Source organism: Accipiter gentilis, chromosome W (assembly GCF_929443795.1).
Source record: "Accipiter gentilis chromosome W, bAccGen1.1, whole genome shotgun sequence".
In the NCBI taxonomy this organism is placed as follows: domain Eukaryota; kingdom Metazoa; phylum Chordata; class Aves; order Accipitriformes; family Accipitridae; genus Astur; species Astur gentilis.
In genome coordinates this window covers 423648-446349 of record NC_064918.1, presented here as the reverse complement: position 1 = coordinate 446349, position 22702 = coordinate 423648, and the positions used below count along the sequence as shown (strand labels likewise).

General features: G+C 45.3%; 2 protein-coding genes across 2 annotated transcripts in view; both read right to left on the bottom strand.

Moving 5' to 3' along the window:
• The window catches only part of LOC126035325 (geranylgeranyl transferase type-1 subunit beta-like), an 82555-nt gene that overhangs the window by 45252 nt on the left and 14601 nt on the right, over window positions 1-22702 (bottom strand). Inside the window, 1 exon segment of the mRNA XM_049793828.1 lies at window positions 4911-4978. Coding sequence (XP_049649785.1) covers window positions 4911-4978 — 68 coding nt within the window.
• LOC126035345 (uncharacterized) overlaps window positions 15883-22702 on the bottom strand; it is a 118695-nt gene continuing 111875 nt past the window's right edge. The window contains exon 2 of the mRNA XM_049793878.1: window positions 15883-18831. Within this exon, the coding sequence (XP_049649835.1) occupies window positions 17042-17998 (957 nt within the window). The 5' untranslated portion in view covers window positions 17999-18831 and the 3' untranslated portion in view covers window positions 15883-17041. The remainder of the gene's footprint in view (window positions 18832-22702) is intronic.

Below are 22702 nucleotides of genomic sequence, written 5' to 3'. Positions count from 1 at the left end.
CCTTCTCCTCCAGTCTATTTACAACAGTGTTTGAGAATTTGGAAAAATTTGAATACCCTTGGGATGTTGAAACCAGCGTGGTCCTCTTGCTAGGAACTAGCATGTTCCTGAATGTGGTTCAGCTCTCACTTAAGGTTAAACAACTATTTAAGAAAATCACCCAGACATCTGCCCCAAGGCTGGATAATTATGAGTGGCAAGCTGCATGGGGTAGAATGGGCAAGTACCTAGGACAGCAGGCACCTCCAATGTTTTGGAAATACACCCCTGAACAAGTGCACGATCCGGAAGAACTAATAAAATATTTGGAAAAAGCATGCTGTAATCCTGGCAACTCCAGAGACACACAAATCGTTGCAACATGCTGGGGCCTGGCCCATGCCTATCAAGCCCTGTTCAACACCACTCAGTACCCTCAAGGGGAAGAGAAGGTCTCAGGATCTAACAACAAGGCGACAGGCACTGCAGCCCCTCCAACTCCAGCGACAGGCACTACAGCTGAACTAGAGAACCAACCCGTACCACTATCAGTTGCCCCCATACAGAATAAGAAACATACAAACAAATCAGTTCGCTTAGCGAAGGATGATGATGAGCCAGGGTCATCACGAGAACAGGAGGAAGAGGCAGAACCAGAGGTAATCACCCGACCCCTATCCCTGAGTGAACTGTGGGATATGCAAAAAGATTTCAGCCGTCATACAGGTGAGAACATTATCACCTGGCTGCTCCGATGCTGGGACAATGGGGCTAGTAGATTGGAATCAGAAGGCAGGGAAGCCAAGCAGCTGGGATCGCTTGCCAGGGAAGGTGGCATTGACAAAGCAATTGGAAAAGGGGGACAAGCCCTCAGCCTCTGGAGGCAACTCCTGTCAAGCGTGAAGGAAAGGTACCCCTTCAAGGACGATGTTATATGTCAACCAGGCAAGTGGACCACCATAGAGAGAGGTATCCAATATCTGAGGGAATTAGCCATGCTAGAGACAATTTATTATAACCCAAACAACCCACAATTGCCCAAAGATCCAGACGAAGTCCAATGCACAGGACCCATGTGGCAGAAGTTTGTATGGAGCGCACCATCATCCTATCCCTGCCGACTGGCAATAATGACCTGGAAAGATGAAGAGGCACCGATGGTGGATGAAGTGGCTTGCCAACTCCATCAATACGAAGAAAATCTCTCCTCCTCCCTACAAGCCTGCATTTCGGCTGTGGAGATGCTGTCCTGGGATTTCCAGCAATTCAAAGAGGATATGTCCTACTCCCCACCTGTACGGACCAATGTCTCAGCTATTAGGGGTGACCGTTCCTCTGCCCAAGAGAAAGAATATAGAAGGTACACGCCACGAGGTGCCCTGTGGTTTTACCTATGTGACCACGGAGAAGACATGAGGAAAAACCACCACAAAAAGGGGATTCTACCAGGAAAAATGCCGCTCCAGTTTCCAAACAGAGTAGAAGGGCTGATCTTACTTCTGATCCTCTTGAAGGGAATTCTGAGACAATTTTACGAGAAGTGAATACTGGATACTCTAACCAGAATTAGAGGGGCCCTGCCTCCAGCCAGGTGGAGGAAAGGGATAACTGGGTCTATTGGACTGTATGGATTCGATGGCCTGGCACTTTAGACCCACAAGAGTATAAGGCTCTAGTAGACATCGGTGCACAGTGCACTCTAATGCCATCAAGTTATAAAGGGGCAGAACCCATCTGTATTTCTGGTGTGACAGGGGGATCCCAAGAGTTAACTGTATTGGAAGCTGAAGTAAGCCTAACTGGAAATGAATGGCAGAAACACCCCATTGTGACTGGTCCAGAGGCTCCGTGTATCCTTGGCAGAGACTATCTCAGGAGAGGGTATTTTAAGGACCCAAAGCGGTATCGATGGGCTTTCGGTATGGGTGCCTTGGAGATGGAGGGCACTGAACAGCTGTCTACCCTGCGTGGTCTCTCTCAGGACCCTTCGGTTGAGGGGTTGCTGAGGGTTGAAGAACAACAAGTGCCAATTGCTACCACAACAGTGCACCGGCGGCAATATCGCACCAACTGAAACTCTCTGATTCCCATCCACAAGTTGATTCATCGCCTGGAGACCCAAGGAGTGATCAGTAAAACTCGCTCACCCTTTAATAGTCCCATATGTCAAAGTCTAAGGGGGAGTGGAGGCTAACAGCTGACTATCGTGGTAAAACTCATTCTTCAAGCTTTACACACTGGGGAAGATTTGAAAGTTTCCCAAAAGTATATACTCCTTTTAATGTACTACATGGCATGGCACTGACCCACCAGACTTTTGGGAAAACATGACTGATACATTTTTATTATTTTGCTTTGAAAAATTCTGTCTTTATTAATTTTATAACAATTATACCACAATAATAGCTTTACAACCTCATCTTCTTTAGGTGACTTATCAAAAGGAAGACAACCAGCTTCTTTCCGATTAAAACTTTTTTTTTTTATACTACAACCATACTGAAATTATGGTCTGCTGTTTTGCCTTTAAGCTTTTTTTTTTAATAAAGTATCCCAATAAGTCACCAGCAGACATCCCAAATTGTTTTATGTTTTGTTTTAAGCAGAAGTTTTCCTTCTTTCCTTCAAGCACAGTTGGAGGTAGGATTCTGTCGTGGTTTCAACCCAGCCGGTAACAAAGGACCACGCAGCCGCTCGCTCACTCCTCCGCCCCCCTCCGGTGGGATGGGGAGGAGACGGAGGAGAGAAAAAGAAAAAGAAACTAGAACCTCGAGGGTTGAGATAAAGGCAGTTTACTGGGACAAACACAAAGAGATTACAACAACAACAACGGCACTAATGAAAAAGTATATAAAAAGAGTGATGCACACTGCAACTGCTCACCACCCAGGACCCAACGCTCCGCCACTTCCCCCACCGAAAATAGAGACCACCCCCCCACCCCTCCACCCCCGGCCCGCTCCCCATTTATATACTGAGCATGATGTCACATGGTATGGAATAGCTCCTTGGCTAGTCCAGGTCAGCTGCCCGGGCTATGCCCCCACCTCCCAGGTTCCTGTAAAAATTAACTCTATCCCAGCTGAACCCAGGACAGATTGTCACTGAGGTGAATTCCAATTGAAACAGATCATGAATTCATCTTACTACTACAATTGAAGCTCACTGCAGACACCATCTGTAGTGTAAAAAGGGGTAAATATCAAAGCAAACAAAGAGAGTGTATTGGGTCTGGCTGAGATGGAGTTAATTCTCCCCATAGCATCCCTCATAGCACTGTGCTCTGCATCAGTAGCTAGAAAGGTGTTGATAGCACACCAGTGTTTTGGCTACTGCTGAGCAGTGCTGGCACAGCATCAAGGCTGTCTCTCCAACATTTTTGCCCTCCCCTCAATGGCAGGCTGGGGCAGGGCAGGATCTTGGGACGGGACATAACCAGGACAGCTGACCTAAACTAACCAAACAGATATTCCATACCATATGACGTCAGCTCAGATATAAAAGCTAAGTAAAGGGAGACGAAAGGGGGGGCATTTTGTCTTCTGGAGCAACCACTATGCGTACTGGAGCCCTGCTTCCCGAGAAGCGGCTAGACATCGCCTGCTGATGGGAAGTAGAGAATAACATAATTTGTTTTTCTTTGCTTTCGCGCACGCGACCTTTGCTATCACTTTATTAAACTGTCCTTATCTTGACCCACGAGCCTTTTGTTATATTTTCTTCTCCTGTCCAGCTGAGGAGGGGGAGTGATAGAGCGGCCTTGGTGGGGACCTGGCATCCAACCAGGGTCAACCCACCACAGAGAGATATTACCTTGTCTGTCACACACTGCTGTAGCACCTGATGTAGAGACATACAAAATTGTCTTTATAATTATTTTTTCCCTTGTTATAAAGCATAACTTCTAAATATTACTACTATAAATACTTCGCTGACAAGAAGAGGCATTAAGTGGTTATTACTCTAGAGTAGATTAACATTCCCTCAAGCTACTCAGAAATGTAAAGCTGTGCTGTTAGAATAAATAAAAATGAGGTCAAAACAAGATGCTGTACTACCTTCATATTTGAGCTAGTTTAAGCATTTTCACACTCATCTACAGTCATAACCATATCAGATGTCCATCCTCGCTTTCAATTTCATGTCCCAGTATTCATAAACTCATATCTAAAATTTTCTTGTTATCTCTCCTCTAGAAAAATCAAATACTTGGTCATAATTTAGGGCTCTTCAGATGTTTCATCTACTCTTTAGTGAAGAGATCTGCCTTTTCATCCTCAAACACAACACAGAACTTCTGTATCTTTTTCACAATCCTTCCTGCACACTGGCCCCTATTTCCATCTTGCAACCCTATCAGGCCTTCTGTATCATCTTTAGCAGCTTCTGTTCACTTCCTTTCTCCCCTGTATTAAGGACAATTTCTTTTCCTATACAGACTTAATTCTCTTGAACCTCAGTTCCATAGGTTTAAAAGCATCCTCTCTTATGATCTTCCACCACAGACTGGGATGAGCAGAGCCTTGCCTTTTTGAATGGATACCAGGTACAATCAAACACCCCATATTTCATCAAAGGAAGAACACTGAAGAACAGCATGTGCTGTACTAACTGATACAGAGCTGTTCTGCCCTTCACTTCCAGGTCCACAGACAGTTGTTGACCTGGAGAAGTTTCCCCTCCCCAGTTATAGATCACGTAAGTGCACCAAGACAAGCCACAGTTTCTATGTTACTGCCCCCAGAAACACAAGCAGTATAATTTTAAGAGTACTGCACATTTTTAAAATCTCTGCAATTGTTTCAGTATACTAACAGTGCAAAAAAACCCTGTTTCCCAGATTTTCCACAATTCTGTAGGTAATATTATAAAAAAGACACATGATCATTTACTGCCTAATTGAAAATCTTTTTCCCCAACACTTAACTAACCTTGGATGGATTGAATGGCATCCCTAAATATGAAGAGCCTCTGAATCCACAGCGATTTAAATTTGAGCCTGGAAAAGGAAGAAAAATAAAGAGTCAACTAATTTGCTTTGCTGAAACATTCATTATAAACCATAATTCTCCAGTCAAGATGAAAACCTGTTAGTTCAACACCATTCGTAGTATTACCAGTATTTGTATGTGTCCTTTCAGTATATTCCCAACCTCAGCTTGTTACCATCATGAAAAGGAAAAAAAATTAAAATTTTTAAAAAACCAACACAAAGAAAACCACAAGCAAACTGGGTCCTGGTGTAATGACAAAGCAAGCCATTTTTAATTTGGTGGAAATATATTGTTCATACCAGCAATTGCTCACCACCTGCCGATTGACGCCCAGTTAGTTCCCAAGCAGTGATCCCTCCCAGGCCAACTCCCCCCAGTTTATATACTAGACATGACGTCACATGGTATGGAATACCCCGTTGGCCACTTTGGGTCAGCTGCCCTGGCTGTGTCCCCTCCCAACTTCTTGTGCCCCTCCAGCCTTCTTGCTGGCTGGGCATGAGAAGCTGAAGAATCCTTGACTTTAGTCTAAACATTACTGAGCAACAGCTGAAAACATCAGTGTTATCATCATTCTTCTCATACCGAACCCAAAACATAGCACTATACAAGCTACTAGAAAGACAGTTAACTCTATCCCAGCCAAAACCAGGACACCTTCTCTTGACCCACAAGCCTTTCATTATATTTTCTACTCCCCAACCCACCAGGGGGAGGAATGAGCGAGCAGCCTTGTGGTGCTTAGTTCCTGACTGGGCCTAAACCACGACAAGGAGGCAATGAGGAGAGGTGCTCTGCTGGACCTCATACTCACCAGCAAAGAGGGGCTCATTGGGGATGTGAAGGTCGACAGCAGCCTTGGCTGCAGTGACCATGAGATGCTAGAGTTCAGGATCCTGAGGCGAAGGAACAGGGAGAAAAGCAAGCTCACAATCCTGGACATGAGGAGAGCATACTTTGGCCTCTTCAAAGATCTGCTTGGAAGAGTCCCATGGGATAAGGCCCTGGAGGGAAGGGGGGCCCAAGAAAGCTGGTTAATATTCAAGGGTCACCTGCTCCAAGCTCAAGAGCAGTCCATCCCTACAAATAGGAAGTCAGGCAAAAATGCCAGGAGGCCTGCATGGATGAAGAAGGAGCTCCTAGCCAAACTCAAACACCAAAAGCAAGCATACAGAAGGTGGAAACAAGGATGGGTAACCTTGGAGGAATACAGAAACATTGTCCAAGCATGTAAGGATGAGGTTAGGAAAGCTAAAGCCCACCTGGAGTTAAATTTGGCAAGTGATGTCAAGGGCAACAAGAAGGGCTTCAATAAGTACATAGGAGACAAAAGGAAGACTAGGAAAAATGTGGGCCCACTGCTGAATGAGGCGGGGCACCTGGTGACACAGAACATGGAAAAGGCTGAGGTACTGAATGCCTTCTTTACCTCATTCTTTACTAGCAAGACTGGCTTTCAGAAATCCCAAGCCCTAAAGACAAGGGGGAAAGGCTGGAGCAATGAAGATGTACCCTTGGTGGAAGAGGATCAGGTCAGGGACTACTTAAGCAAACTGGACATAAGTCCATGGGCCCTGACAGGATGCACCCACGAGTGCTGAGGGAGCTGGCTGATGTCATCACGAGGCCACTCTTGATAATCTTTGATCAATCATGGTGACTGGGAGAAGTGCCCAAAGACTGGAGGAAAGAAAATGTCCCTCCTATCTTCAAGAAAGGCAAGAAGAAGGACCCAGGGAAGTACAGGTTGGTCAGCCTTACCTTGATCACTGGGAAGGTGATGAAGTAGCTAATTCTGGAAACCATGAAAGTCTAGCTGGAGGCCAGTAATCAGTGGTGTACCCCAGGGGTCAATACTAGATCCAATCCCATTTAACATCTTCATTAATGAACTGAATGATGGGGCAGAGTGTACCCTTAGCAAAACTGGGAGGAGCAGCTGATATGCCAGAGGGTTGTGCTGCCATCCAGAGGGACCTCAACAGGCTGGAGAAATGAGCTGACAGGAACCTCATACAGTTCAACAAGGGGAAGTGCCAAGTCCTGCACCTGGGGAGGAACAACCCCAGGCATCAATGTATGTCTTATGTTCCTCTCTGTCTTTTTTCTCTGTACTTCTCCTCTTGTCTTTCACCTCATCCTCTTTGCCCTCTGGCTTTTCTTGAAGATTTCTTTTCAGTCTTGGATCCTGCTTACTAATTTCAGATACTTCTTTGCTTTCACATTCCTGGATTTGTTGCCAGCTGATCAAGGGAGGTGATCCTTCCCCTCTACTCAGTGCTGGTGAGGCTACACCTGGAGTCCTGTGTCCAGTTCTGGACTCCCCAGTACAAAAGAGACATGGACATGCATTCAGCTCTGGGGTTCAGCTCTGGGGCCCTGTGCTGGTTTTGCCTCGGATAGAGTTACTTTTCTTCATAGTAGCTAGTGTGGGGCTATGCTTTGGATTTGTGCTGAAAACAATGTTGATAATGCCGAGATGTTTTCATTACTGCTGAGCAGTGCTTACAGAGAGTCAAGGCCTTTTCTGCTTCTCACCCTACCCCACCAGTGAGTAGGCTGGGGGTGCACAAGAAGTTGGGAGGAGACACAGCTGGGACAGCTGACCCCAACTGACCAAAGGGATATTCCAGACCATATGACGTCATGCTCAGTATATAAAGCTGGTGGAAGAAGAAGGAAGGGGGGACTTTCGGAGTTATGACATTTGTCTTCCCAAGTAACCATTATGCATGATGGAGCCCTGCTTTCCTGGAGATGGCTGAACACCTGCCTGCCGATGGGAAGTAGTGAATGAATTCCTTGTTTTGCTTTGCTTGCGTGCGTGGCTTTTGCTTTACCTATTAAACTGTCTTTATCTCAGCCCATGAGTTTTCACACTTTTACCCTTCTGATTCTCTCCCCCATCCCACTGTGAGGGAGGTGAGTGAGCGGCTGCGTGGTGCTTAGTTGCCAGCTGGGGTTAAACCATGACACCCGGGAAGAAGGGATGGGTGGGGGGAAAGTGTTTTTAGATTTGTTCTTATTTCTCATTATCCTACTCTGATTTGATTGGTAATAAATTAAATTCATTTCCCTGAGTTGAGCCTGTTTTGCCTGTGATGGTAATTGGCGAGTGATCTCTCCTGTCCTTATCTTGACCCATGAGCCTTTCGTTATATTTTCTCTCCCCTGTCCAGCTGAGGAGGGGGAGTGATAGAGCAGCTTGGTGGGCACCTGGTGGCTAGCCAAGGTCGACCCACCACATCAGGAGGTTTGTAAAGCTACCTACTATTTTGTAGCCCACTAGTTTTCTCACTTTTACCCTTCTGATTCTCTCCCCCATTCCATTGTGAGGGAGGTGAGTGAGCAGCTGCATGGTGCTTAGTTGCCAGCTGGGGTTAAACCACGAAAGGCCCCCAACATAAGAAGGACATGGACCTGTTGGAGCGAGTCCAGAGGAGGGCCTTGAAGATGATCAGAGGGATGGGGCACCTCTCCTATGAACACAGGCTGAGAGAGCTGGAGTTGTTCAGCCTGAAGAAGAGAAGGCTCCAGGAAGACCTTATCGTGGCCTTCCAATACCTAAAGGGGGCCTACAAGAAAGCCGGAGAGGGACTTTTTACAAGGACATTTAGTGATAGGACAAGGGTGTGGAATGATTGCTGGAGGTGACTTATCGATATGACACACACCCCTCTTAAGGGAAGGTAAACCTCCAGGGTGGAATGCAGTGGATATGCAAGAAATCTGTTCCATAATAATTCCCTAAGCAACATAACCTGCAACCTTAGATGTTAGCAACACCAGGGGACCTTCGTATGCTGACTCTAAGAGAAACAACACAGAGGGTGAAGCGGAGTAGAGACACCATGGCCAGGCTCTGTGATATCACTGCAGGGATAGGGAACTGGAACTACTGGAACAAGAATGGAAGGTCCCTGCATTGAATCCACTGAAGCAAGGAAGTGAAACAATGGGGTTTTGTCAACGCTATGGCCTTACTTCTGATTTATATCATAAGTTCCCAGTTCTGGAGTAGTGACATGCTAAATCATGTTCTCTGGGTGAACTTTGCTCATTATAATATCATTATAATACCAAAACACACCTCCATCCCAAAAGCTACCCGCCTCCAAGGTGCAACTACCCCTCACTGAGCATGTGCTCTGAATTTTCTCTAGCATGTACCTTTAAAAGTAAAGCGAGAGAACTTTATACCAATCAAAGTAAAGGTATGCATGACTAGACTCACTCAAGCTCCACCTAAAAAATAAGAAACTATAAAAGGGCTTAAGAGAGGAGGAATGCTAGGGAAGACACCATCGTAGACAAGTCGGGAGGGCATCGCTGACTTCTGGGATCAGTTGACGGGCTGAACCTCTCTTCCGCCCCATAGGGATGCCTATTGGGTAAGATTCGAACCCTCAGTTATACCGAGTGCTTCCCTGGGAAACTTAGAAATTTCTATAGAGTTTTTCCATAATTCAGTGTGCTTGTAGTCAACTGTATTATTATTTGCACATGCTTTGCAGACAGTGTATTTATCACCAGCAATCCAAAAGAACCTGTACTGTTGCTTTAATAAACTGCGCTGCTCATTAATCTAGTCATGATAGTTCGTTAATGCAACCGAACTCCCCGAGTCTGGTAATCCTAGTGTGTTGAACGTGGCTAAGCCGAGAGTGCAGTACACTATTAGTGCATCTGTAATCATGATAGTTCGGCATATTGAACATGACTGGACTTATAGCATTGAATTTGACATCACTTAGAACTTAAACCTAGCTGCCCCCAGCCCCTCTGACATCTGAGGATAAGCTGGAACGCAAGGGGGTTTATTTTCTGCCAAACTTCTTTACCCTTTAACGCAACAAAGGGGTAATGGCTTTGAACTGAAAGAGGGTAGCTTTAGATTAGATGTAAGGAAGAAATTCTTCATTGTGAAGGTGGTGAGGCACTGGAACAGGTTGTCCAGAGAGGTTGTGGATGCCCCCTCCCTGGAAGTATTCAAGGCTAGGTTGGATGGGGCTTTGAGCAAACTGGTCTAGTGGAAGGTGTCCCTGCCCATGGCAGGGGGGTTGGAACTAGATTGGTCTTTAAGGTCCCTTCCAACACAAACCATTCCATGATTCTATGATTCTATGACATAATGGAGAGAGACCAGCACAGGGCCATGAAGATGATTAAGGGACTGGAGCATCTCACCTATGAGGGAAGGCTGAGATTGCTGGGACTGTTTAGCCTAGAGAAGAGAAGGCTCAGGGGAGGGGGGGAGATCTCATCAATGTGTGCAAATACCTGAAGGGAGGGTTCAAAGAAGATGGAGTCAGGCTCTTCTCAATTGTGTCCAGTAACAGGACAAGAGGCAGTGGGCACAATTTAATCTATGTCAAATGCACTTATGCAAACTACAAAATAAATTTAAAAGAAAGGCACAGATGTGGAAATCCTTCACCTAGAAAACAGTTGTAAGCCTACTGGTACATAGCTGTTGTGGCCCGCTGCAAATAAAAACGTGCTACAATAAGGACAGCTCTTCAGTTAAGCAGAACTCAGCTTCTCATTGCTAGATGGAAGGATTCATCCTGGAAGGGTTCAACCCCAGCATCTGCCTTTTAGACTGTAGTTTACAATTCATTACCAAAGTAAAAATTGCAGTACGAGACCCAAGTGCAGGCATGCTGTTAGTGGGTTACCTCAATTCCCTTCTTACATGACAGCTACCATTAAAAAGTGTGATTAAAATAAAGTACTTGAATGAAATCAGAATCTATTATTCCCTTTAGCTGCTCAATTTTTGTGCAATGTTTTAAAACTTTTCTTACTACTACTGAACTGTTATCAACCAATTCTCATAACTGGTAATTTTTAAATGCTGGATTTTTAACTGTATTGCTATAATTGATTTAAAACTTATTTTCTCTATTTATTTAAGTGAATTTTGGTCTTTAATCCCAGAGTTTACACACTGGCTCCTAGGAGAAACACAGTCTCAGGTCCACAAAGAACAACATGACTATTCAGTGTCCTCACTACTACATAATCTCCAAAGGGAAGCTTTATCTCCTTCTCCAAATAAAAGAACTTTGTTGTTAATGTGCATGCAATAAATGCTTGCTAGAGCTTCAGGATTAGAAGTGAATTGCTAAAGTTATAGCTGCAATTCATGAATTTAAAAATAGAATGCTCATCTGAAATCCTACATGGGAAGTGAAAACAGCCCATTTCTAAGCAGATGATTCTGGCACATTGATGTCATGTCTCTCTCTATTTTTTTTTTTTTTTAAAGCTTCCTGTGTACATACAAGTTCAAATCTAAAAGGGAAACATTTATTTAATGAGAAAGACCCATCTTTCATCTTTCAGTTTATGCACATCACCTCACTTTCAGTGAACATAGTTTTACTCCTTTATTGCAGGCTACTTGGACTTCTTATCTCATGTAATAGCTTAGTAGTGCTAATCAACTCTTCCCTACTTTCTTGAATTGCAAAGAGCTAGTCAGAATGAGAAATAACTTTAAAAATTAAATGTATTCCAGAAACATACCCAAATTAAAAGGATACTGATGCCCCTTGTAAAAAAATAAAGTGACAACTTCAGCACCTGCATAGTCAGTTGAAGCATCACATGTAAATGCAGTTATGAAATGGTACCACCTACCATTCACTTTCAGAGTTAAGCATATTTAAACACTGTCCTGGGTTTGGCTAGGATACAGTTAATTTTCACAAGAAGCTGGAAGGAGGCACAGCCAGGACAGCTGACAAGAACTAGCCAAGAGGATATTCGATACCATATGATGTCATGCTCAGTATATAACTGGGGGAGCTTGGGGGGGGGGGGGAGGAGGGATCGCGGCTCAGGAACGGGCTGAGCATCGGGTTCTGGGTGGTGACCAATTGCATTGTGCATCACTCGCTTTACACATTCTTGTCGTGGTTTAACCCCAGTCAGCACCTAAGCACCACGCAGCTGCTCACTCACACCCCTCCATCCAGTGCGATGGGGGACAAAATTGGGAAAAAAAAGTAAAACTCCTGAGTTGAGATAAGAACGGTTTAATAGAACAGAAAAGAAGAAACTAATAATGATAATGATAACACTAATAAAATGACAACAGTAGTAATAAAAGGATTGGAATATACAAATGATGCGCAGGGCAATTGCTCACCACCCGCCAACCAAAACCCAGCTAGTCCCTGAGCGGTGATTCCCCGCCCCCACTTCCCCATTCCTATAATAGATGGGACGTCACATGGTATGGAATACCCCATTGGCCACTTTGGGTCAGCTGCCCTGGCTGTGTCCTGTACCAACTTCTTGTGCCCCTCGAGCCCTCTCGCTGGCTGGGCATGAGAAGCTGAAAAATCCTTGACTTAGTCTAAACATTACTTAGCAACAACTGAAAACATCAGTGTTATCAACATTCTTCGCATACTGAACTCAAAACATAGCACTGTACCAGCTACTAGGAAGAGAGTTAACTCTATCCCAGCTGAAACCAGGACAGTATCCACCCCCTTATTCTATACCATTGACGTCATGCTCAGTTCCCATACCTTTAGTTACATCCTGATCAATCATCATCACCTTTCCATCCCTTTGAGACATATGAACAATGATATATATATATATGTATACACACACAGAGATATCATTCCTTTAGTTCATGAGTTATGTTCATAAAATGTTCATTGAGTTCATTTAGTTTCCGACTCTGGGCTCCATCTGTCAAACCAGTCTGTCTGGGCAGGAGGAATGGTGCAAAGTCCTCTCAGTCGGTAGAGCAGAATTGGGCTTCAGTGCGGTGTGACAAGCAGGTGACATTTGATGCAGCAGGAGGATGGTGTGCACCGTTTGATTGTTGCATGCTGGAGTCAGTTCTGGTTCCATCACTACTGCATTTTGCTCAGTTTTATCGTAGTTCATTCTTGCTTGATCTAAGTGATTCTTACTATAGTACTATGGATATAGCATATAACAATTATAGTAATGATAACATACAGTAGCAGGGTTATACAGCAATTAATATCATACAGTTTAATTCCGGCTATTTTCACCTAAAATCAAATCCCCTTGAGGCACACATCGTACTTCTCCATCTTTTCACATCACCCACCATGTGCACCCAGTCCCTTGACCAAAATTAATCCCACGAATGGGTTTACCTTTGCCTGAGGCAGGAGTAACCCAGACTGTTTTCCCTAACATATTTTTCATGTGCACTACAGGGACTTTATCCCCTTCTACGGTATGTAAAAATTCTGATTGGGCAGGGCCACTCCGATTGGCAGATCCTCTGGTGTTGACTAACCAAGTGGCTTTTGCTAAACGTTTATCACAATGTTTGAACGTTCTGCCCCCCACTGCTTTCAATGTAGCTTTTAATAGTCCACTGTATTGCTCAATTTTCCCAGAGGCTGGTGCATGATAGGGGATACGATACACCCACTCAATGCCATGCTCTTTGGCCCAGGTATCTATGAGGTTGTTTTGGAAATGAGTCCTGTTGTCTGACTCAATTCTTTCTGGGGTGCCATGTTGCCACAAGACCTGCTTCTCAAGGCCCAGGATAGTGTTCTGGGCAGTGGCATGGGACACAGGGTATGTTTCCAGCCATCTGGTAGTTGCTTCCACCATTGTAAGCACATGGCGCTTGCCTTCGTGAGTTTGTGGGAGTGTGATATAGTCAATCTGCCAGGCTTCCGCAAATTTATATTTCAGCCATCGCCCTCCATACCACAGGGGCTTTAATCGCTTAGCCTGCTTAATTGCAGCACATGTTTCACATTCATGGATAACCTGCGCGATAGTGTCCATGGTCAGGTCCACCCCTCGATCACAATCTCATCTATATATTGCATCTCTTCCCTGATGGCCTGAAGTATCATGGGCCCACTGAGCCATAAATAGCTCACCCTTATGTTGCCAGTCCAGGTCCACCTGAGCCACTTCAATCTTGGCAGCCTGATCCACCTGCCTGATCCACCTGCTGGTTGTTTTGAAGCTATTCAGTGGCCTGACCCTTGGGTACGTGAGCATCTACATGATGTACTTTTACAACCAGATTCTCTAGCCGGGACGCAATATCTTGCCAGAGTGCTGCAGCCCAAATGGGTTTACCTCTGCGCTGCCAGTGGCTCTGCTTCCATTGCTGTAACCACCCCCACAGGGCATTTGCCACCATCCATGAGTCAGTATAGACATAGAGCACTGGCCATTTTTCTCTTTCAGCAATATCTAATGCTAGCTGGATGGCTTTCACCTCTGCAAACTGACTCGATTCACCTTCTCCTTCAGCAGTTTCTGCAACTTGTCGTGTAGGACTCCAGACAGCAGCCTTCCACCTCCTATGTTTTAACACAATGCAACAGGACCCATCAGTGAACAGGGCATATTGCCTCTCATTTTCTGGCAGTTTATTATACAGCAGGGCTCCTTCAGCATGTGCTACCTCTTTCTCTGGCGACATTCCAAAATCTTTGCCTTCTGGCCAGTCCGTGATCACTTCTAAAATTCCTGGGCGACTGGGGTTTCCTATGCAAGCCTGTTGTGTGATCAGTGCAATCCACTTACTCCACGTGGCATCAGTCACGTGCTATGTAGAGGAGACCCTCCCTTTGAACATCCAGCCCAGCACTGGCAGTCGGGGTGCTAAGAGGAGCTGTGTCTCAGTACCAACCACTTCTGAGGCGGCTCGAACTCCTTCATATGCTGCCAATATCTCTTTCTCAGTTGGAATACAGCAAGACTCGAATCCTCGATATCCCTGATTCCAAAAGACCAGGGACTGGCCTCGGGTCTCCCCCAGTGCTTTTTGCCAGAGGCTCCAGGTAGAGCCATTTTCCCCGGCTGTGGTGTAGAGCACATTTTTAACATCCTGTCCTGCCCGGACTGGCCCAAGAGCTACTGCATGAACAATCTCCCGTTTAATTTGTTCAAAGACTTGTTGTTGCTCAGGGCCCCATCTAAAATCATTCTTCTTCCAGGTCACTTGATAGAGTGGGCTTACAATCAAACTATAATTTGGAATATGCATTCTCCAAAAAACCACAACACCTAAGAAGGCCTGTGTTTCCTTTTTATTAGTCAGTGGAGACATAGCTGCTATTTTGTTAATCACGTCCATTGGGATCTGATGACGTCCATCTTGCCATTTCATTCCCAAAAACTGGATCTCCTGTGCAGGTCCCTTGACCTTACTTTGTTTTATGGCAAAACCAGCCTTCAGAAGGATTTGGATTATTTTCTTCCCTTTCTCAAAGACTTCTTCTGCCGTGTTGCCCCATACGATGATGTCATCAATGTATTGCAGGTGTTCCAGAGCTTCACCTTTTTCCAGTGCAGTCTGGATTAGTCCATGGCAAATGGTGGGGCTGTGTTTCCACCCCTGGGGCAGTCGATTCCAAGTGTACTGGACACCCCTCCAAGTAAAAGCAAATTCTGGGCGACACTCTGCTGCCAGAGGGATTGAGAAAAACGCATTAGCAATGTCAATTGTGGCATACCACTTGGCTAACTTTGACTCTAGCTCATATTGAAGTTCTAGCATATCTGGAACGGCAGCACTCAGCGGTGGCGTAACTTCATTCAGGCCACGATAGTCAACAGTTAGTCTCCACTCCCCATTAGATTTCTGCCCAGGCCATATGGGAGCATTAAAGGGTGAGTGAGTCTTGCTGATCACTCCTTGGCTCTCCAATCAGCAAATCAGCTTATGGATGGGAATCAGGGAGTCTTGGTTGGTGCAATATTGCCACCAGTGTACCATTGTAGTAGCAATTGGCACCTGTTGTTCTTCAACCATCAGCAACCCCTCAACCAAAGGGTCTTGAGAGAGACCAGGCAAGGTAGACAGCTGTTCAATTCCCTCCATCTCCAAGGCAGCTACACCGAAAGCCCATCGATACCCCTTCGGGTCCTTACAATACCCTCTCCTGAGATAGTCTCTGCCAAGGACAACACGGAGCCTCTGGACCAGTCACAATGGGGTGTTTCTGCCATTCATTTCCAGTTAGGCTTACTTCAGCTTCCAATACAGTTAACTCTTGGGATCCCCCTGTCACACCGGAAATACAGATGGGTTCTGCCCCTTTATAACTTGATGGCATTAGAGTGCACTGTGTACCGGTGTCTACTAGAGCCTTATACTCCTGTGGGTCTGACGTGCCAGGCCATTGAATCCACACAGTCCAATAGACCCGGTTATCCCTTTCCTCCACCTGGCTGGAGGCAGGGCCCCTCTAATTCTGGTCAGAGTATCCAGTATTCACTTCTCGTAAAATTGGCTCAGAATTCCCTTCAAGAGGATCAGAAGTAAGATCAGCCCTTCTACTCTGTTTGGAAACTAGAGCGGCATTTTTCCTGGTAGAATCCCCTTTTTGTGGTGGCCTGGTGGGTTGACCCTGGTTGGATGCCAGGTCCCCACCAAAGCCGCTCTATCAATCCCCCTCCTCACCTGGACGGGGGAGAAAAATATAACAAAAGGCTCGTGGGTCAAGATAAGGAGAGTTTAATAAAGTGATAGCAAAGGTTGCGCGCGCGAAAGCAATGAAAAAAACAAATGATGTTATTCTCTACTTCCCATCAGCAGGCGATGTCTAGCCGCTTCTCGGGAAGCAGGGCTCCAGTACGTGTAGTGGTTGCTCCAGAAGACAAAATGCCCCCCCTTTCGTCTCCCTTTACTTAGCTTTTATATCTGAGTTGACGTCATACGGTATGGAATATCTGTTTGGTTAGTTTAGGTCAGCTGTCCTGGTTATGTCCCGTCCCAAGATCTTGCCCTGCCCCAGCCTGCCATTGAGGGGAGGGCAAAAATGTTGGAGAGATAGCCTTGATGCTGTGCCAGCACTGCTCAGCCGTAGCCAAAACACTGGTGTGCTATTAACACCTTTCTAGCTACTGATGCAGAGCACAGTGCTATGAGGGATGCTATGGGGAGAATTAACTCCATCTCAGCCAGACCCAATACAGGTTGTTTTTCCTCCCAGCTCACGTACCTGTGCATCTAGGACCGAAGTAGGTTTTCCATCCCATTTTCTCATGTCCTCTCCCTGATCACATAGCTAAAACCACAGGGCACCTCACGGTGTGTACCTTCTATATTCTCTCTCTTGGGCAGAGGAACGCTCACTCCTAATAGCTGAGACATTGGTCCTGACAAGTGTGCAGTAGGACATACCCTCTTTGATTTGTTGGACATCCTCGGACAGATTCTCCATAGCTGAAATGCAGGCTTGTAGGGAGGAGGAGAGATTTTCTTCGTAGTGACGGAGTTGATGAGACACTTCATCCACTATCGGTGACTCTTTGTCTTTCCAGGTCATTATTGCCAATGCGTTGGCATAGGATGATGGTGCGCTCCATACAAACTTCCGCCACATGGGTCGTGTGCATTGGACTTCGTCTGGATCTTTGGGTAATTGTGGGTTTTCTGGGTCATGATGAATTGTCTCTAGCACAGCTAATTCCCTCAGATATTGGATACCTCTTTCCATGGTGGTCCCCTTGCTTGATTGACATATAACATCTTCCTTAAAGGGGTACCTTTCCTTCACACTTGACAGGAGTCGCCTCCAGAGGCTGATGGCTTGTGTCCCTCTTCCAATTGCCTTGCCAATGCCACCTTCCCTGGCAAGCGATCCCAGCTGCTTGGTTTCCCTACCTTTTAATTCCAAGCTATTAGCCCCATTGTCCCAGCATCGGGGGAGCCAGGTGATAATATGCTCACCTATACAGCAGCCAAAATCTTTTCGCATATCCCGCAGCTCACTCAAGGATAGGGACCGGGTTATTACCTCTGGTTCTGCCTCTTCCTCCGGTTCCCGTGATGACCCTGGTTCACCTTCATCCTTCGCTAAGCGAACTGATTTTTTTGTATATTTCTTTCTATGTACGGGGGCAACTGATACTGGTGCGGGTTGGTCCGCTGGTTCAGTTGCAGTATCGCTCGCTGGGTTTTGGATAACCGCAGTGTCTGTCGCCGAGGTTTGGGTAGCAGCAGTGCTCGTCGCTGGGGCTGGAGGGACCGCAGTGCCCATTGCCAAGTTTTGGGTAGCTGCTTTGGGTAGCCACAGTTCCCGTCGCCGGGGCTGGAAGAGTCACGGTGCCTGTCACCAAGGTCTGGGTGCCTGCAATGCTCGTTGCTGGGGCTGGAGGGGCCGCAGCGCCCATTGCCGAGGTTTGAGTGGCCGCTGTGCTCATCGTTTTGTTGTTATGTCTAAAGACCTTCTCTTCCCCTTGTGGGTACTGAGTGGTGTCGAACAGGGCTCGATAGGCATGGGCCAGGCCCCAGCACGTTGCAGTGATTTGTATCTCTCTGGAGCTGCCGGGGTGACAGCATACCTTTTCCAAATATTTTACTAGTTCTTCTGGATTCTGCACTTGTTCAGGGGTGAATTTCCAAAACACCGGAGGTGCCCACTTTTCTAGGTACTTGCCCATACTACCCCACACACCCTGCCACTCATAATTATCCAGCCTTGGGGCACATCTCTGGGTGATCTTCTTAAATAGTTGTTTAACCTTAAACACGAGCTGAACCACATTCAGAAGCATGCTATTTCCTAGCAGTAGGGCTAGGACTGTGCTATTCCAAACATCACAGGAGTATTCAAATTTTTCAAAATTCTCAAACACCATTGTAACTGGACTGAAGGAGAAAGGAGAGGGGAGGAAAGGTACCCCACCCATAGACTGGTTTTCCATGGAGGAAAGGTAAATGGTATAATTATTAATAGTTTCCCACAGATGGCTCCTGCAGTATAAAGGTGATAATGCTGAGTGCAAATACCAGATTAATCCCACAGCCGATGACTTTATCATACCATAAACCAGTGTTATACCATACATCAAAGCAAAAACCTTAATCCACCTCCCATGGATGATAAGCAGCAGAAGAGGAACTACATACAGCAAGCGAGGTGATACATAACAAAACTTTAAAAAACAGAGCAACAACTCTAAGAACACATAAATCAACATAATGACCAGCGACTATTAGACCAATATAATGAATGCTTATAACAAATTTGTTTTAACAAGCTCTGGTCAGGTTTGTCATTATCTCAACCCTTCGTGCCCCACGTTTGGCGCCAAAATGGACTGTCGTGTTTAAGCCCAGCCAGCAACTATGCACCATGCAGCCGCTCACTCACTCCCCCCCATCCCAGTGGATGGGGGAGAAAATTGGGAAAAGAAGTAAAACTCGAGGGTTGAGATAAGAATGGTTTAATGGAACAGAAAAGAAGAAACTAATAATGATAACGATAACACTAATAAAATGATAACAGTAGTAATAAAAGGATTGGAATGTACAAATGATGCGCAGGGCAATTGCTCACCACCCGCCGACCAACACCCAGCTAGTCCCCGAGCGGCGATTCCCCGCTCCCACTTCCCCGTTCCTATACTAGATGGGACATCACATGGTATGGAATACACCGTTGGCCAGTTTGGGTCAGGTGCCCTGGCTGTGTCCTGTGCCAACTTCTTGTGCCCCTCCAGCTTTCTCGCTGGCTGGGCATGAGAAGCTGAAAAATCCTTGACTTTAGTCTAAACATCTCTCCACAGGTCCTGCCAGGAGCCTGCTCCAGTGCAGGCTCTCCACGGGGTCACAGCCTCCTTCGGGAACCCACCTGCTCTGGCATTGGGTCCTCCACGGGCTGCAGGTGGATATCTGCTCCACTGTGGACCTCCATGAGCTGCAGGGGGACAGCCTGCCTCACCATGGTCTTCCGCACGGGCTGCAGGGGAATCTCTGCTCCAGTGCCTGGAGCATCTCCTCCCTCTCCTTCTTCACTGACCTTGGTGTCTGCAGGGTTATTTCTCTTACATGTTCTCACTCCTATCTCTGGCTGCAGTTTCTGTTGCACAGGGTTTTTATCCCCTTCTTAAATATGTTATCCCAGAGGCGCTACCACCATCGCTGATAGGCTCAGCCTTAGCCAGCGGCGGATCCATCTTGGAGCTGGCTGGCATTGGTTCTATCAGACATAGGGGAAGCTTCCAGCAGCTTCTCACACAAGCCACCGCTGTAGCCCCCCTGCTACCAAAACCTTGCCACACAAACCAAATACAAAAAGTTATAGAAGACATAGTCCTTTCAAATAAGTAGAAGACACCAAGGAAACCAAACATCCAGCTAAGACTGTTAGGTTTGTGTGAGAGTCAGCTGATGTGTGATATGCTGTCCTGGTTTCAGCTGAGATAGTTAATTGTCTTCCTAGTAGCTGGTACAGTGCTATGTTTTGGGTTCGGTAGGAGAAGAATGTTGATAACACACTGATGTTTTCAGTTGTTGCTAAGTAATCTGTAGTCTAAAGTCACGGATTTTTCAGCTTCTCATGCCCAGCCAGCGAGAAAGCTGGAGGGGCACAAGAAGTTGGGAGGGGACACAGCCAGGGCAGCTGACCCAAAGTGGCCAAAGAAATATTCCATACCATATGACATCATGCCCAGTATATAAACCAGGGGGAGTTGGCCTGGGAGGGGCGGATCGCTCCTCGGGAACTGACTGGGCATTGGTCAGCGAGTGGTGAGCAACTGCATTGTGCATCACTTGTTTTGTATATTATTATTATTATCATCATCATCATCATCATCATCATCATCTTCCTTTGTGCCCTATTAAACTGTCTTTATCTCAACTCACGAGTTTTACTTTTTTTTCGATTCTCTCCCCCATCCCACTGGGTGGGGGAAGTGAGTGAGTGGCTGTGTGGTGCTTAGTTGCTGGCTGGGGTTAAACCACGACACATGCCACTCTCTCCAAATTACAACAGGTATTGAGTCAGGCTCTAAAACACTTGAGCTGAAATTAATTATGGTATTACTTTTTTGATTCTCCTATATTTCACATTTACAGTAAAACCACAGAAGGATATAGTCTATCCTGATGGACCTTAAGCTTTAGCTTCCTTTAGTGCATTTCCATTAGGTTCACAAAGTGTGTGTGTGCACGCTTTCTTACTGAGCTAGACCAAGATCTTCCCATATTAGTATATACAAACATATTACTTAATACTGTCGCAGTGTATTTTGAGATTATAACAATAAGTATTCTAAAAATTCAAATTCTGAATTTTCTACCAGGTTCTATAATAACCTACTATAATAGTTATTGGCAAAAGTAAACAGAAATTAACTTTGTAGAGTATTGACTGTTCTGTCTCCAATCCATTGGAAACCCATTGTAAAGTATCAGTAGTTCTCAAAATAATTTGAATTTGACATGTTTAAAAGTGCCTAATAATCAAGTGAAGTACTACTGATATGGAAGCTTTGGAGAGAGTAACATGAACAGCAGAGAAAATTTTCCAGTAAGAATTACAGGAATTCTCTTTTTGTTCCTTTTAGGAATTCATCCAGTGATGCAATCAAAACCAAAGAACCAAGATGAGCTAAAAACACATTCCAATTTAAATGTAAGTCCATTGGTTTTCAGTGACAGAACCAAAAGTAATGAAGGCTTACATCAAGTGCAATGCAGTTCCTTAAGGCAAGATTATTGGAATTCCCTTATTCTAGAACCTACACAATACATCAGTGTTAGAATTTAGATGCTTAAAAATCAATTTTCCCCAGAAAGAAGGATATATCAGCATCTATGTCAAAGAAACTTCAATAATATATTTCTTTAAAAGTAGAGTCAGATTTTTTCCAGGAAAGATTCTGATGCATCAAGCTGGCAAATATTCCCTTTAACCAGATATGTACAAAAACATGTTGAAACCAAAAACCTGAAGTGCTGCAGCCTACCACAGTTTAGCTACTTCTTCAAAGAGTCCAAAAGACAGTCAGAGCTCTAATGGTGGGAGGCGGCCATATAGCAAATATTGCACACATCCAGAATTAAAAGCCGGAAAGTCAGTGCATTTTATTGAAAGTAGACATTAAAGGAGGATGTGCACTCCATTCTGAACATTTAATCATCCAGCATCCAATTTGTTGTTGTTGGTATCATTTACATTTTAATTCATCTATTGTCCATCAGATGAAATAAAAATGGAATAAAATAATGCTGAAATTTTAGGGGTCAAGGGACCAGATAAAGAGTAGTGTTAATACCAAAAGGAAGATAGTTTAACAAAAACAGTGTTCTTATGATGTGATATCAAGATACAGGATTGGAGTGAAGGTTGGTCTGCTGGAGAAATGAGGGATTTATTTATAAGCACAGAATGTACTGCCATAGGCATCCTCCCTAAAACTACGGTCCTGTAATTTTATGACAGTATGAGAGCCAGGAAAACAAAAAACCACAACAACAACAAAAAGATAGCATGTCCTAGCTGTGCCCTGGATCTTTAGCCTCTGCTGCATGCTAAGATATTGTCCTGCTTTCAGCTGGGATAGAGTTAATTGTCTTCCTAGTAGCTGGTACAGTGCTATGTTTTTGAGCTAGGTATGAGAAGAATGTTGATAACACTGATGTTTTCAGTTGTTGCCAAGTAATGTTTAGTCTAAAGTCTAAGGTGCTCATGCCCAGCCAGCAAGAAGGCTGGAGGGGCACAAGAAGTTGGCATAGGACACAGCCAGGGCACCTGACCCAAACTGGCCAACGGTGTATTCCATACCATGTGACGTCCCATCTAGTATATAAACTGGGGGGAGTGGGGGTAGGGGGATCACCGCTTGGGGACTAACTGGGCATCATTTGGCGGGTGGTAAGCAATTGCATTGTGCATCACTTGCATATTCCAATCCTTTTATTATTACTATTGTCATTTTATTAGTGTTATCAT